Source organism: Acomys minous (assembly GCF_964271855.1).
Source record: "Acomys minous genome assembly, chromosome: 17".
Lineage (NCBI taxonomy): Eukaryota > Metazoa > Chordata > Mammalia > Rodentia > Muridae > Acomys > Acomys minous.
Window position 1 is genome coordinate 31,826,846 of NC_140500.1, and position 14,490 is coordinate 31,841,335.

The following is a 14,490-nucleotide window of genomic DNA, read 5'->3' on the forward strand; positions in this document are numbered from 1 at the left end:
TGCATGCCGGGGGAGGGGCCATAGACACGCGTGCGTACTGTGCTTGCTCCGGTGATGGGCGCCCTGCGAGATTGGCGTTGGGTCTCTAGGGTCTGGCGGCCAGGGCTGGGGACCTGCGCACGGCCGAGGGATGCAGGCTTCGGCACCGAGGCCCGGTGATTATAACATTCCACTTCCGTGTAGAGGGAAGGCTTGAGTAAGGGGAGGGCAATGAGGCATTCAGATCTGGACATGAGTTCTAATTTCGTCCGTGTTGCGTGGTCCTTGGCGCTCTGAGCCTCCGATGCCTCTTCTGTAAAGTCTAAGGGGGCAGGTGGACCCCAACTGTGAGCTGAGCCCGGGAGTTCTGAGACTTTTGTTAAGAGGAGGCTGGGAGCTGGGCCTGGAGGCGCAAGCACGCCTTTAATCCCAGCACTCGGGAGGCAGAGGCAGGCGCATCGCTGTGAGTTCGAGGCCAGCCTGGTCTACAAAGCGAGTCTAGGACAGCCAAGGCTACACAAAGAAACCCTATCTTGAAAAAAAAAAAAAAAGGTTGGGTGAGGCAGGGTGGGCGGAGGAGGTACCGCTTTCTACCATGTTTCTCAGGCATCGGCCTCAAGGCTCCAGCAAGCACAAGGAGCAGCCCTTCCCGGGGCTGCTGCAGACAGGGAACCTCGGTCTGGAGGAGCTGACTGACGTACTGAAGGCAGCTGTGGTGGATCAGAAAGGTGAGGAGAGCCTGCTGGAGTCGGACCCCCGGTAGCTGCTGCAGGAGCCCGGTCAGCAGTGACACTCCTAACCTCACCGTCATGAGGACAGGTGTAGGAAACCGTCTCCACCCCGACCCTGCGTTCTGAGTAACAGAAGTTAGTTTACTATCAGAACAAGCTTTGGGGTTAGTTATAGCGGGGGTCTGTAAGCGGCATGCCTCTTGGCCTCAGAAAGGATGGTTAGAGGACTGCTCTTGCAGAGGGCCAGCATCCAGCCTCCGGGTGCTTCACAACTGTCTGAAGCAACGAGGGGCCTCCTCAGTACTGGGGAAAGTATTGCTCCCGCCTTGAGAGATCAACCGTCCTGATGTGAGAAATAATGAGGAATCACTGCTGTTTCTGGGAGGTAGAGACAAAGAGCATCAGGAGTTCAGGACCACACTTAGCTGTGCAGCAAGTTTGAGGCCAGCCTGTTTGAACCCTGGTCTCAAACAGTCAAGGACTGTAGGAGAGGCGCATATTGGAGCCGATGTGAATTAAAGCCTAGAACGGCAGGTGCAAAGGCTTTGAGGTGCAGGGAACAGGAAGTTGTTTGGTGTCGGCTTGGGAGCTTATAACCCCTGAGGCTGTGTGCATACAGGCTTCTCTGCTTTTGCTGACGTCTCTGGGATTTTTCAGGACCTCTGGTGACACTGAACAAGCCACAGGGTCTGCCTGTGACAGGTATGAGCGTGGGCAGGGAGGGAGAGGCCGGTCGGGAGGAGACGGTTGGATGGCATTCTGGCAACTTGTACTCCATCTTAACTTCCCAGGGAGACCAGGAGAGCTGACATTGCTGTCTGTGCTGCCACAGCTGAGCCAGGCCCTGGGGCTGGGAAGCCAGGAGCTCCAGGTTGTGCGAGCACCTGGGAAGTAAGTGACGCCCATGGACACTTATCTTACACCCACTGTACAAAAAAAGTCTTATTCAAGTGCCTGGTACGTGGTAGACTCTTGGACATTGGTGCTTTTAGGGCATTTGGCCTTCCTTCTGAGGGCCAGAGAAACGGCCCTATGACTTGTTTCTCAGGAGGTCTGGATTCCAATCCTGGTGTTACTGTTTGGCCTTAAGCAGGTGTTCCTTTTAATGGCCGGAGGTGGGGGGGGTAGGGGGGTGGGGGGGTGGAGGTGGAGGAGTACTGCCTTAAAACAAAACAAAACAAAACAAAAGATTTGTTTTTAGTTAAAATGGATGAGCCCTTAACCCACGTAAATGTCTGCACCAGTGCTTGCCTGGTGCCCCAGAGGCCAGAAGAGGGCGCCAGATCTCAAACTGGTATTGCAGACAGTTGGGAACCACCACATGGGTGCTGGGTGTTGGCCCTCTGCAAGAGCAGCCAGCTAGCCCTCTTTTCTGAGGCTTCATGTGACTTGTCCGCTTTTTCCCAGGGAGGCTTCTGGGCTTGTGCTCCTCTCCAGTTGTCCCCAGACAGCAAGCCACCTGCAGAAGTTCTTCAACTACTCAAGGAGAGCCCAGAGACCCACAGCCACCTACTGGTGAGAGCGAGCGGCAGGGCGACTCCCAGGGCCGAGGGAGGCTCCCAGCTGGCTGCTCTGAGACCTCCTTTCCCTTTCTCAGCGCCATCACCGATGGCATCCCTGAGCCTCCTGAGGGGACAGTCCGCGTGCCTCTAAAGCTGGAACACATGGATGGCATTGATCTTGTAAGTCAGAGGCCATCAGGGAAGAAGACCCGGGTTTTGCCCTACAGAGGAGTCTGGGCTCTGCACATGGGGGTGGCTAGTTCCAATGTGCCCTAACAAATCATGTGGCTGCTGCCTTTGCTGAGGCCCCGTCCTAAGTCTGCTGGCAGTAGGGGTGACTCAACGGGGCTCCTAAGTGTGTGTTGTCATTCTTGACTGGTACCCTAGGCAGTCCCAGTGACATCCCCATCTCGAAAGGACATCATGGAAGGTGTCAAGAAGACCCTCAGCCATTTCCATGTGATGGCCACAGGCTGTGGCTGTGCCCTGGTCCACCTGCAGCCGCTGACAGGTGGGTCTGGACAGTACTCTGCTGGGGAGATGAGGCCTGTGAGGAAGACAGTTGCTTGGTAACAGCCAGGGAGCATCTGGTACCTCCCAAGGGTGAGTGGGCTCAGCAGGAGGCAGCAGTTTTAGGCATACACCCACAGGCTAGCGCTTGGCACACACTTTATTCCCAGAGGCTTCAGTTCTGTAGGGTTGAACTCTCGGGCAGGGTGGGTTGGAAGCTGTCATTGTCCTGATCTGCTCATGAGCCTCTGTGTGGAAGCAGAGGTCACCTCACAGATCCTAGGATCTGGGGACAGGGACAGTACTGCATGGTCAGGGAGAGCAACTGCCTCCCAAATCCCCTTTCTTTCAGTCTTCCCCAGTCAGCTGCAGGTGCACATGGCTCTACAGCTCTGCCCAATTCTTGGGGACCACACCTATGCAACCCGTGTGGGCACCGTTCTGGGCCAGCGCTTCCTGTGGCCAGCCAAGACCACCAAGCCCCAGAGACAGGTAGGTCCCAAGGCCCATGATGCCTACTCTGAGTTGGGGGTGGGGTCGGGGGAACAGGATCTCCAGACACCACGCACAATAAGACTAGGAGGCAGCTGGCTTGGCCTCTGGGCCCACATGTGGCTCAAGCAAATGCCATATTCTCTCAGGCCTCCTTCTGTGCATGAGGGGGTAGCTGACCTCTAAATAGGCCCCTGAAGTTCACCATTCCCTTTGAGGCTTGTGCATCATTTCTTCCTTGTGTTGAGTCAGCAGGAGTGTGCCTGGCTCTAGGCAGCCACCTGGGGACCAATGCTATTGCTCTCTGGCCAGAAGGGGAGACGAGAGGTTTTTGTGAATCGGGGCTCTGTGGGTCAGGTCTGTGCGTGTCTCCTCACATCCCACTGGCTGGAGGCTTAGTCATGTGGCTTCCCTAAGCACAAAAGAAGCTGAAGACAAGCCCGCCTGTCTCTAGAGAAAACTACTGCAGATGCAGACCGGGGACGTCCCTACAGGTTTTCTTCTGTGTCCACCAGAGCTGGGTGCGCCTCTGGCGGGAACTCAGAGGGCCGCTGTCTCTCCCACCCCAGGTCCTAGATGAAGCCCTGCTCAGACACCTCCACCTGAGTCCTTCCCACGCAGCCCAGATGCCTTTGCACCTGCACCTGCACCGCCTCCTCCTCCCTGGCACCAGGTCCAGGGACCCCCCCAGTGAACTTCTGGCACCCCTGCCCCCTTACTTCTCTCGGACCCTGCAGTGTCTGCGGCTCTCCCCACAATAGACTATCTGACCCCCCCCCCAGTTGGAAAATAGAAAAAGGAAGGGCTGTGGCCCAGCTCAAGGACCATAAGGTCAGTGCTGAGCACCATCAAGGCCCTGGGCTCCTGGATCCAACAGACCTAAGATCAAATCCCGGTTAGGCCACTTGCTTGCTGTGTGGTGTTGGGCAAGTGACTTCTCTCTGGACTTTAAATAAAGTTCTACCTCACAGTCTGGTTTACCAAAATTGAGAAAGCAAGTGTTTATCAGGGACTGTGCTCTCTGCTCAAGTGAACAGTGGCCAGCCTAGTAGGTGCCATTTGCTACACTCCTGGCCAGGAGGTAGATTGGTTTGTTTGCTTTTGAGACTGGGTCTCTCCCTGTATCCCTGGCTGGGCGGGGAGCTCAGTTGCCTGCCTCTGCCTCCCGAGGGCTGGGATGACAGGTGTGAACCACTGTACAGACATGAGTCCTTCTGACTTCGGAGGACACAGCTCATGGAATTTCAACCCCCCGCTCCTCCCACAGCGCACTCACAGGTTGCAGGTAGATACCGCTTTTGGGGGCCAGCAGCCAGTCCTTCACAGGGAAGAGATGCCATGCTTCACTGGGACGCATTTCTTGGGTCTCCCAGTTTTGGGTGGCTTGACTGCCACCTCATTGAGGGAAGGCACAGCCCTGTGCCCTCTAGAGAAGGGCTGAGGTTTAGGGAAAGCCCATGTCTTATAATGTTCTGTGCTCAGCAGAAGGCATTCTGTCAGCACCCCCTGACTTTGGGAGGGTACACTGATGGCTGGCCTTCCACATACTGCCATTTAGTCTCAGGCCAGCCATGTCTCCTGTCCAGACTGTTTCCTCATTTGTATAGTAAGGGCTCTTCCCCTAACCCACCCTAAGATTTCCTGCCGAGAAAGCTAATGCCCACCGTTTTGTGGGCCTTGCTGACGGAGGCCCTGATGAACAGCTCTTGCTCTGAATCTTGCCTCTATTCAAGCCAAGTCCAGAGAACTTTACTTGTTATATATATACACATATTATTATTATTATTATTTGATGCTGGATCCAGGATTAGGGCAGTGAAGATCAGAGCAGGGGTTTCGCTAGCCTCATAGTCTCCATGGTCCCCAGACTCTGGGACGTCAAGGGTGAAAGGTTTGGGGAGGCTCAGCCTCTTCTCGGGGTATGCCTCAGCCCTGGGTCTGTCGAAGAGTCTGGCCTTGAACTTGCCTTTGGCCTTGACTTCCCTGTGGGTGCTAGGAAGAGGTCCAGCTTCAAAGGGCAGAGGCCACAAGGCACTTCCAAAGTGGTAGCCTCGAAGGTGCAAGGGAATAGCAGCCTCGGTGTAAAGGGGGGGAGGGGAGAGAGATGATCAGGCCTCTGTCTTGGAACAGGGTTCTGGGGAAGAGAAGCCCTTCCCTGGGGTGCTGCATGGTCTGGGTGCTGCTGCCCCATGCCTGTGCCCTTCAGCCCCGATCCCACTGTTCAGCACTACCCGCCAGGGTGTGAGGCACAGATCCAGGCCCACCTTTCCTGGTTTCAGCATGCTGGGTGCCAGCTTGAGGTCAAGGTGAGGTGGGAAGGACATCAGAACTTTGGCAGTAGGTAGAGGGATCAAGGCCTTGCCTGTGGCTGACAGAGCCTTAGAGCCCACCATTTGGCTATGCTGCAGTCTGAGGACCTGGCCCTGGGGTCGGAGCACGCAGGGAGAAGGCAGGCAGGCCTTGGCATGGAGGCTAGGGAGGTAGGGAAGGGCTGTGGGAGAAGGGAAGCTGTGAGGACCTGAGCAAGGCACCAGCCTGACCAGCTGTCCCACAGGGTATGTGCAGAGGTGGGGGATGGGAGGCAAAGGCAAATGGAGCCCCTCCCAGCTCCTCCTCCTCCAGAGGCAGTAGGAAGAACACAGGGTTTGGGGGGTCCAACAGACCTGGGTCTGTATCCCAGCTCTGCCCCTTCTGAGCTGTGCAACCTCGGGCAACGTCCTTATATTTCCTGCTACCCCGGCTGGAAAATGAGGACAATAGCACCTACCTCACCAGGGTGCTGTGAGGGCTAGGGGGGCTGGTTAGGGAGTGGGAAGGGCACGGTAGCAGCGCCTTTCCCCAAAGAAGTATGAGGGTAAAGGCTGACTAGAGCAGCAGAGGTCTGGACTCCGGGGACGCGCACTCTAGGACCAAGCCATGGCATCTTCTGGTCTACCTGCCTGGCAGGGTGACTACTTTGGAATACTCATTTGGTTGTATATTTAAAGATACTTGGTGCCCAGTGTTCATACTTGCTATCCCTGGTGGTCTTTGGGTTGGGAAGGCAAGCCCAGATACTTGGGAAGGGCTTGGCGAGCAGGTAGAAACGACCTTGGGAGCACTGGGGTATTTGCGAAGCATGGTATTTGCCCCAGGCCTCAGGCTGTTTCAGACCCAGCAACCTATAGAAATTGTGGGCTACACTGATATTGAGGGGCTCCCACTTCTGGAGGGTGAGGCAAACCAGGGCTTGTGGCACTTTTTGTCTTGCCTTTCTTCCCCTTTCCTGGGGCCGAGGTGGTAGCAGTAGAATCTTGCTTCTCAGTGTGTCCCAGGCTCCTGGACCCAGCATCTTTCCTAGGAGCTGACCTGTGGGTAGGGGATCCTGAGTCCTTGCCTTCCCCAGAGCCTTGCTGGGTCAGCAGATGAGGGAGTGATGAGCGGACCCCTGTCCGCCGATGACCTGCTGCCATGGGCTTCTTGATGGTAGAGCCTTCCACCATGAGCCGGATACCCACGTACTGGGGCACCTCCACAGCAGGCTATGGGCAGGAGAGAAAACAAGGCCGAGATGGACAGAATCAGCTTCTGGGCTGTCTGGTCAAGAGGCACTTCTGAGAAACAGAAGTCCCCTCAGAGCCCTAGAAACTAGGAGGCCAGAGTAGCCATGCAGACAAAGAACCCCACTCCATTGCCCACCAAGGCAACCTCTGGCCTATGTTAGCATGCAGGTGTTTTCACACCATGGGCAGCCAGAGATGGGCAGAACTGAGCCATGGCTTCCTACGTTGAAGCACAATTCCCACCGTGACTGCCAAGGAGGAGGAGGCACAGAAACCCTGCTTTCCTCAGAGAGGCCTCTAAGTTAGAGTAGCTTTCTAAGATAGGGGAGGTTATAGGCAGTTGTGAGCTGCAGGCTTGGGTGCTGGGACCTGAACTTGGGTCTTCTTCAAGAACAGCAGGTACTTTTTAACTGCTGAGCCATCTCTCCAGCCCAACCTATTATTATTTTTTATAACTTAGCACTGTCTACGGCAGTAGTTCTCAACCTTCCTAATGCTGTGACCCTTTAATACAGTTCCTTATGTTTAGGTGACCCCCCAACCATAAAATTATTTCATTGTTACTTCATAACTAATTTTTCTATAGCTATGAATCATTAATCTTAATGACATGCAGGATGGTCTTAGGAGACGCCTGTGAAAGGACTCGCAACCCTAAGATTAAGACCCACTGTATATGGCATTATGTTGTTAGCAACAGAAAATGGACAGATATACAAAATAATAATTTGGTAGGAGAGGGCAGTGTTGAGATGTGTAAAGGTACTTGCTGAATTCAATCCCCAGGACCCATGGGGCAGAAGGAGAGAACTGAGTCCCACAAATGTCCTCAGATGACCACACACATACACAAGGCCCTTTATGTATGATATAATAAAAAAAAAAATGATAGCAGCCCATTAGCCCAAGGCCAAATTTGGCATCAGGAACTAGGAGTCTATCTGTGCCTTGTGACAGTCATATGAAGTGCCCAGTGTCATTTCTTAAGTGTTTTGGTTTGGTTCAGGTTTTTTTTTTGTTTATTTGTTTGTTTTGGGTTTTTGTTGTTGTTGCTGCTGCTGTTTTGTTTTGTTTTGTTTTTGCCAAAAATCTCTACCCGGAACCTCATCAAGTTGTTAACCTATCTTCTAGTTTACAGGACAGAGAACAGACTGAAACCCGGAGATAATCAGATAAAACAGAATGTGGGACAGAGCTCCAGGCCAGCCAACCTGGCCTTCAAAGGACTAGGAAGAAAACAGCAGAGCTGTCCTACATCAAAGAAGGTCAGAGAGACAAAGCCGCCAGTGTAGCCACCTTGGGTGTACACTAGTCCTCAAAAACACATCAGCAGTAAAAGGTATCTGAGGGACAGGAGCATCTGAAATATGCACGTGCATTTGCCAAGCCTGGCTCACTCTCTCCAGCCATGCAATTGTTGTTGTTGTTGTTGTTGTTGTTGTTGTTGTTGTTGTTGTGAGACAAGGTTTCATGTAGCCCAGGCTGGCCTCAAGCTCACTATATAGATCTTAAACTCCTGATCTTCCTGCCTCAACCTCCTAAATGCTAGGACTACTGGTGTGTGTTGCCACGGCCCATGCAGATTTTGATCATTTTTAAACTGCAAAGTAGTTTCTCTTTCCCATTAACATTTGCCCTGTTCTCGTCCAAGATTACACTGTTTGTTACAAAGTGTCATTATCAAGCCCTGGCTCAACTGGCATTTGCTATGTCAACTAGGCTGGCTGAGAACTTGTGACACTCCTCCTGCCTCTGTTGCCTTAGTGTGGGGATTACAGGTGTATATGGATGCCTGCTCATACTTCCTCCGTTTACGTCTCTAAAGCTGAAGGTGTAGCTCAGTAGTGCTGCACATGCCTAGCACGCAGGCCCAGGATTCCATCACTAACACCTGAGACTCCTGTGAAAAGGTTGTTCAGCCCCCAAAGGGCTTGCAACCCACAGTTTGAGAACTGCTATTCTAAGAAATGATCAGAACCGTAAGAAACATGGGGCCACTCAGGTTATGTGGTCGGTGTTTTGCCTTCCTGTAGCAAACCTAGACCTCGGTGAATCTTAGCTGGAAGACTCCTACTTTAAAAATGCCCTCGGAATCCAGAAACCCTTAAAAGCATTCTTTTAAGGTTGTGTGTTTTTATTTTTTTGTTTTTGCGAGACAGGGTTTCTCCTGTAGTCCTGAATGTCCTGGACTCGCTTTGTAGACCAGGCTGGCCTCGAATTTACAGAGACCCACCTGCCTCTGCCTCCTGAGTACTGGGATTAAAGGTGTGCGCCACCACGCCTGACAAGTTGTCTGTGTTTGTACGATTGCCGTTTTGAAATAGGGTTTCACTCTGAAGCCTGGGCCAGCTGGGAGTCACTATGTAACCCAGGCTTCCCTTGAACTCAAAGTGATCCCCCTGTCACAGCCTCCTGAAGACAGAGGTAGGAGAAGCCAGTCCTGTGTCCAGGTATGATGCTGGACTGGGAAAACCTAGGGTATTCTAAAGCATGCCCTGGTGTGCCCCTGAGAGCTGAGTACTCCCTGAGGCCTTTGGCCTAGCGGAGGATGTCATCATTGGTGGATTCAGAATTCTGATAAACACTGGGAGATTGTAGCACTGTGGAGATATTTTCTTTCCAAGCTGGGTATGATGACACAGACCTATAACCTTAGTACTTAGAAGGCTTGAAGCAGGAGAAAAGCCATGAGTTTCAGGCTACCCTGGGCAACAGCGTAAGTTCCAGGCCAACCTAGGCTATTCAGAGTAAGTCCCTGTCTAAAAAAACTAAAAAACAACAAAACGATGTTTTTGGCTGATTAAAAAAAAATCCGGTACTTATTAAATAATCTGTTTTTGGAGCTGGGCCTGGTGGCACATGCCTGTCATCCCAGCACTTGGGAGGCAGAGGCAGGCAGATAGATCCCTGTGAGCTGAAGGCCAGCCTGGTCTATAAAGCATGTCAGGACAGCCAAGGCTACACAGAGAAACCCTGTCTTGAAAACCAAAAAATAAATAATCTGCTTTTGGAAAAAGATCAATAGCATAACAACTGTTACAACAACAATAACAGACACTACTAATTGACTCTTGATAGACCTTGCAATTGATGGAGCTGCCATCAGCCTTCCTGGGCAAGCACAGTAGCTAAAGCCATCCTTTGTGTCCTCTGTCTAGGCCCCTAACAAAGCCCCAGGCACAGATCAAACTGCTCCATTCTCACAGTACACAAAGGGAGGTGCCAGTTACAGTCTTATATTACAGATAGGAAATGAGGCTACCTAGAGGCTTGGAGTTGTGATTGGAAATTGAGGAGGCCCCAAAGCCTCTGAAAACATCTATGAGTATGAACTCATGGCAGTAACGCCTCTCAGAACAGGAACCTCTAGGTCACAGATGAGACAGGCCAGAGGGAAGTGTCTGTGTTAAGATCGAGGAACCCAGGTCTTTAACCATTTCTCAGAGCAGAACCCAGGGTTTCGCTGTGGGGTTACCTGTGGAAAGTGCTGGAGCATCTTACCTGCTTATAGATGAGCTCAAAAGCTCCCGTGTCACAGCTACGGTCCAGTCGACGGTCAATAACCACACGTAGTGTATCTGCTTGCACACCAGCGCAGAGGCGGGCAGTGACAGCTGTAGAAGGTGCCATGGTAGGGCTGGCGTTGATTTCAATCAACCAGGGCCGGAAGTCTTCCCCAAACACAAAGTCGGCCCCATAGAGCTCGAAGCTGGCCTTCCGGCACTGCACAGTGTCTTGGGAAGTCTGCAAGGCGTGGATCACAGCAGCCTTCATGCCAGGCACGATGACACTGGACCAGACATTTGGGGCGCCCACCTCCTGCAAGTGGGCCTGAAACCTCTGGCTAGACCACATGTTGTCTTGGGGCAGCAGTGGGTGCCGGTTACAGGAGGCCGCCAAGTGTTTCTGGATGGAGTTGTTACACAGGTGCACAGAGCTAGAGTGGGACAGAGAGACAGGCTCAGCCTTGGAGCCCCACACCCAACCTTAAGGCTGCAGGCCGAGTCCTGGAGTCAGCCATCCTGGTGAGCTCAACCAAGACGCACCTCTGCTGAAAGATCAGTAGGACAAAACCAATCAAGATCAATACCCCCAACCCCTTCACCTAAGGCAGGGCTAGTCATCTCTCGGAACACTCAGGTGTTGCAGGCGGGCCACAGTAGCAAGCGCTTTGGGCCTAGTTCATCCTTCCTGTGTGGGGCAAGGAGTAAGATAGGGAGAGCATGACACTGAGTCATCAAAGGATGGTCACATCCCATCCCCAGTGACCAGCTGTGAGACCCCAGGCAAGCCATTTATCCCGCTCGCCTCACATCCCTAAAGTGGCAGCGACTCACTTCATTGTGTCTGAGAAGTGACTGATAGAACCAAGCAGAAGGCCCGATGATGGCATGCGAAGTGCTTGTTACAGACAGCTACACTGTACAGGTGCTCCAGTCTTCAGATGGGGAAACTGAGGCAGCTCTTTTTTTTCTTTGAAAAGGCCAAACGTAGCCCAGGCCAGATTCAAACTCACCATGTGGCTGAGGATGACAGTTTACCCTGATAGTCCTGCCTCTGCCTTCCAAATATCTTCATCACAGGCATCCACTACTGTACCTGGCTTGATTTTGACTCCTGCATTGGCCTCCCAAGTTCTAGGATTGCAGTTAAGGGCTAGCCCACCTGGCTTGTTTTGTCTTGAGAGGGGGCTCTCACTATATAGCCCAGGCTATCCTTTAAAATCACAATCTTCCCATTCAGCCTCCCAAGGGCTGGGATTACAGATGTGGCCCACTGTGGCCCTGCTAGAAACGGAGGTGTATGTCTTTTTTGTTTGTTTTTTGTTTTGTTTTTTGTTTTTTGTTTTGAGACAGGGTTTCTCTGTGTAGCCTTGGCTGTCCTAGACTCACTTTGTAGACCAGGCTGCCGCGAACTCACAGTGATCCGCCTGCCTCTGCCTCCCGAGTGCTGGGATTAAAGGCATGTGCCACCATGCCCGGCTGCGTAAGTCATTTTTAACTTCTCCAGAGGCGCACAACTTGATACTGACGAGATGGAATTTGAACCCAGGCCTCACCAAGGTTTCTTCTCAATCCACAAGCAGACTACGAATTGCCTTTCCTCTCTCAAGTTATTTTCAGTCTGCCTTTACCCAAATCTACACACCACCTTCTATCCCAGTGGCTCTCAATCTATGGGTAGTGACCCCTTTTCACAGGGGTTGCCTAAGGCCATCAGAAAACAGGTGCATTATAATTCATAACAGTAGCAAAATTACAGTCACGAAGTAGCAACGAAAATAATTTCATAGTTGGGGGTCACCACAACGTGAGGAACTGTATTAAAGGTTCACAGCATCAGGGAGGCTGGGAGCCACTGTTCTGCCCTGTTAGCCATAACTACTCAAGCTCACTGCTGAGCTGTAAGCCCGTGAGAGCTGGGATCTTGTTTTGTTCAGGTCTGTATCCCCAGGGCATTGCGTTGGCAATCTCCCGCAGGGTGAAAGCACGGGTGTTGAAGGATGGGAAGCCTGCCTTTCCCCCCACCGCCCCCACCCCACCCCCCACCCCTGCCAACTCCCACCCGCCTGTGGAGTCTGTGGTCTGAAACCCAGCACTGTTCTGTTAGTCTGACCCAGCAGTCAGGGGAGGCGGTGCTCACTTGTCCAGGTTCTTCAGGGAGAAGGGCTGTGTGGAAAAGCGGATGTAGCTCTCTCGGTAGAACCACACAGTGAGTGGGTTCCAGTCAGTCACCAGGAACCACTGTCTCAGGTCGGACTTGGTGCCAAAGATGAGCAGCGGCCGCTCGATGTACTTCTGCACGACCCACTTGCCGTCCTTCATCAGCATGGTGTTGCAGTCCACTAGCTTCAGCATCTCCTCCAGGTGGTCCATGCACATAATCCCTGAGGGGAGAGCAGGCTGTCATGGACCACGAGGTCAGGGAGAAGCTCAAGTCCCTACAGAATCCAGCTGAACCTTAAGACTGTCCCCACCCCAGTCACACGATCTTCTCTTAGAAAAACAATTGTTTGACTATGGAGGTGGGGGCTGGAGAGATGGCCTAACTCTTTTGGGGGGGGTGAGGGTTGGGTTTTTGGGTTTTCAAAACAGGGTTTCTTTATTATACAGAACCCTTGCTGTCCTGGACTTGCTTTGTAGACCAGTCTGGCCTCGAACTCACAGAGATCCGCTTGCCTCTGCCTCCTGAGTGCCAGGATTACAGGCATGTGCCACCAAGCCTGGCTGAGATAGCCCAACATTAAGAACACTTGTTGGGCCGGGCGTAGTGGCGCACGCCTGTAATCCCAGCACTTGGGAGGCAGAGGCAGGTGGATTGCTGTGAGTGCGAGGCCAGCCTGTCTGGGACTGGAGAGATGGCTCAGAGGTTAAGAGCACTGGCTGCTCTTCAGAGGTCCTGAGTTCAATTCCCAGCAACCATATGGTGGCTCACAACCATCTATAATGTGATCTGGTGCCCTCTACTGACATGTAGTTGTACATGCAGATACAACATTGTATAATAAATAAATAAATAAATAAATAAATCTTTAAGGAAAAAAAAAGAACACTTGTTCTTACAGAGGACCCCAGCACTCATATGACATAACTCCAGTTTCCAGGAGCTCTGTCACCCTCTTCTGTCACCCTCCATGGGCAGCAGACATACACACAGTACACATATGTACAACTAGGTAAAACACAGACACATAAAATTAAAAAATAAGGCCGGGCAGTGGTGGCAGATGCCTTTAATCCCAGCACTTGGGAGGCAGAGGCAGGCTACCTGTGATCTCTGTGAGTTCAAGGACAGCCTGGTCTACAAAGTGAGTCCAGGACAGTCAAAGCTACACAGAGAAACCCTGTCTCAAAAAAACAAAAAACAAAACAAAGTAAAAAATAGATAAGGGCAAGGTGGCTCGGTGGGTACAAGTACTTGTCACAAGGCTGATCGCCTGAGCTCAGTCCCCAGAACAGCAGGAGGAGAAAACAGAGCCCTCTGAGTTGTCCTCACATTCCTGTGCACACATGGTAGAAACATTTAGATAGTGTTGACCATACGCATACACTCCTTTCCCCGGCAATTAAGAGAAAACTGAAAAGCATACCCAAACCCCCCTCCCGCTGCCAAGAGTGAAGGCAGCTGCTGGGCCAGGTCCTGGGAGAGCTCTCCAGGTCGCATGGCTGTCTGGGCCCCGCTTTCACAGGCTCATATGGAGCTCAGTGAGGCTGTGCGGTGAGGCTGGGCCCACGGTGAGCCTCAGCAGATGCCACCTCACCCTGTGCACCGACTCTGGCTACCGCCTCATACATCTCACCATGCAGCTCCGATTGGCTTAGAACTCACTCTGTAGACCAGGCTGGCTTCAAACTCACAGCGATCTACCTGCCTTTGCATCCCAACTGCTGGGATTAAAGGCTTGTGCCCCTATGCCCAGCTTGCTTTTCCCCTCTCTCTTTTTTCTTACTTTTATTTTGTGACAGGGTCTTATGTAGTCCAGGGTGGCCTTGATCTTTTTGCTTCTACCTGGGATTACTGTTTTATTTTGTCTTTTTTTTTTCTTCTCTTTCCAGAGCTGAGGAGTGAACCCAGGGCCTTGCACTTGTTGGGCAAGCGCTCTACCACTGAGCTAAATCCCCAACCTACCTGGGATTATAATCAAGTGCCTGAGGCACAGATATACTTTCCTTATCTTCTGTTTATGAGTTTTACATATGTCTGTTTTATGGATCTCCTGGAACTGGAGATACA

The 14,490-nt window shown here is 52.2% G+C and overlaps 2 protein-coding genes across 5 annotated transcripts in view; one reads left to right on the plus strand and one right to left on the minus strand.

The window, feature by feature from the left end:
• The window catches only part of RPUSD3 (RNA pseudouridine synthase D3), a 21,937-nt gene continuing 7,447 nt past the window's right edge, over nucleotides 1-14,490 (plus strand). The window contains exons 1-9 of one of the 4 annotated variants that reach the window (XM_084765910.1): nucleotides 1-155; nucleotides 586-707; nucleotides 1,368-1,412; nucleotides 1,502-1,601; nucleotides 2,118-2,225; nucleotides 2,308-2,392; nucleotides 2,600-2,723; nucleotides 3,075-3,214; nucleotides 14,313-14,397. In XM_084765910.1, the coding sequence (XP_084622036.1) occupies nucleotides 55-155; nucleotides 586-707; nucleotides 1,368-1,412; nucleotides 1,502-1,601; nucleotides 2,118-2,225; nucleotides 2,308-2,392; nucleotides 2,600-2,723; nucleotides 3,075-3,214; nucleotides 14,313-14,318 (831 nt within the window). In that variant the 5' untranslated portion in view covers nucleotides 1-54 and the 3' untranslated portion in view covers nucleotides 14,319-14,397. Of the gene's footprint in view, nucleotides 156-585; nucleotides 708-1,367; nucleotides 1,413-1,501; nucleotides 1,602-2,117; nucleotides 2,226-2,307; nucleotides 2,393-2,599; nucleotides 2,724-3,074; nucleotides 3,215-3,783; nucleotides 4,201-7,887; nucleotides 10,250-14,312; nucleotides 14,398-14,490 lie in introns of those variants that run through there. The other 3 variants (XM_084765908.1, XM_084765907.1, XM_084765909.1) reach the window with 3 other exon arrangements.
• The window catches only part of TTLL3 (tubulin tyrosine ligase like 3), a 22,767-nt gene continuing 14,155 nt past the window's right edge, over nucleotides 5,879-14,490 (minus strand). The window contains 4 exon segments of the mRNA XM_084765884.1: nucleotides 5,879-6,443; nucleotides 6,445-6,735; nucleotides 10,258-10,693; nucleotides 12,400-12,643. Coding sequence (XP_084622010.1) covers nucleotides 6,180-6,443; nucleotides 6,445-6,735; nucleotides 10,258-10,693; nucleotides 12,400-12,643 — 1,235 coding nt within the window. The 3' untranslated portion in view covers nucleotides 5,879-6,179.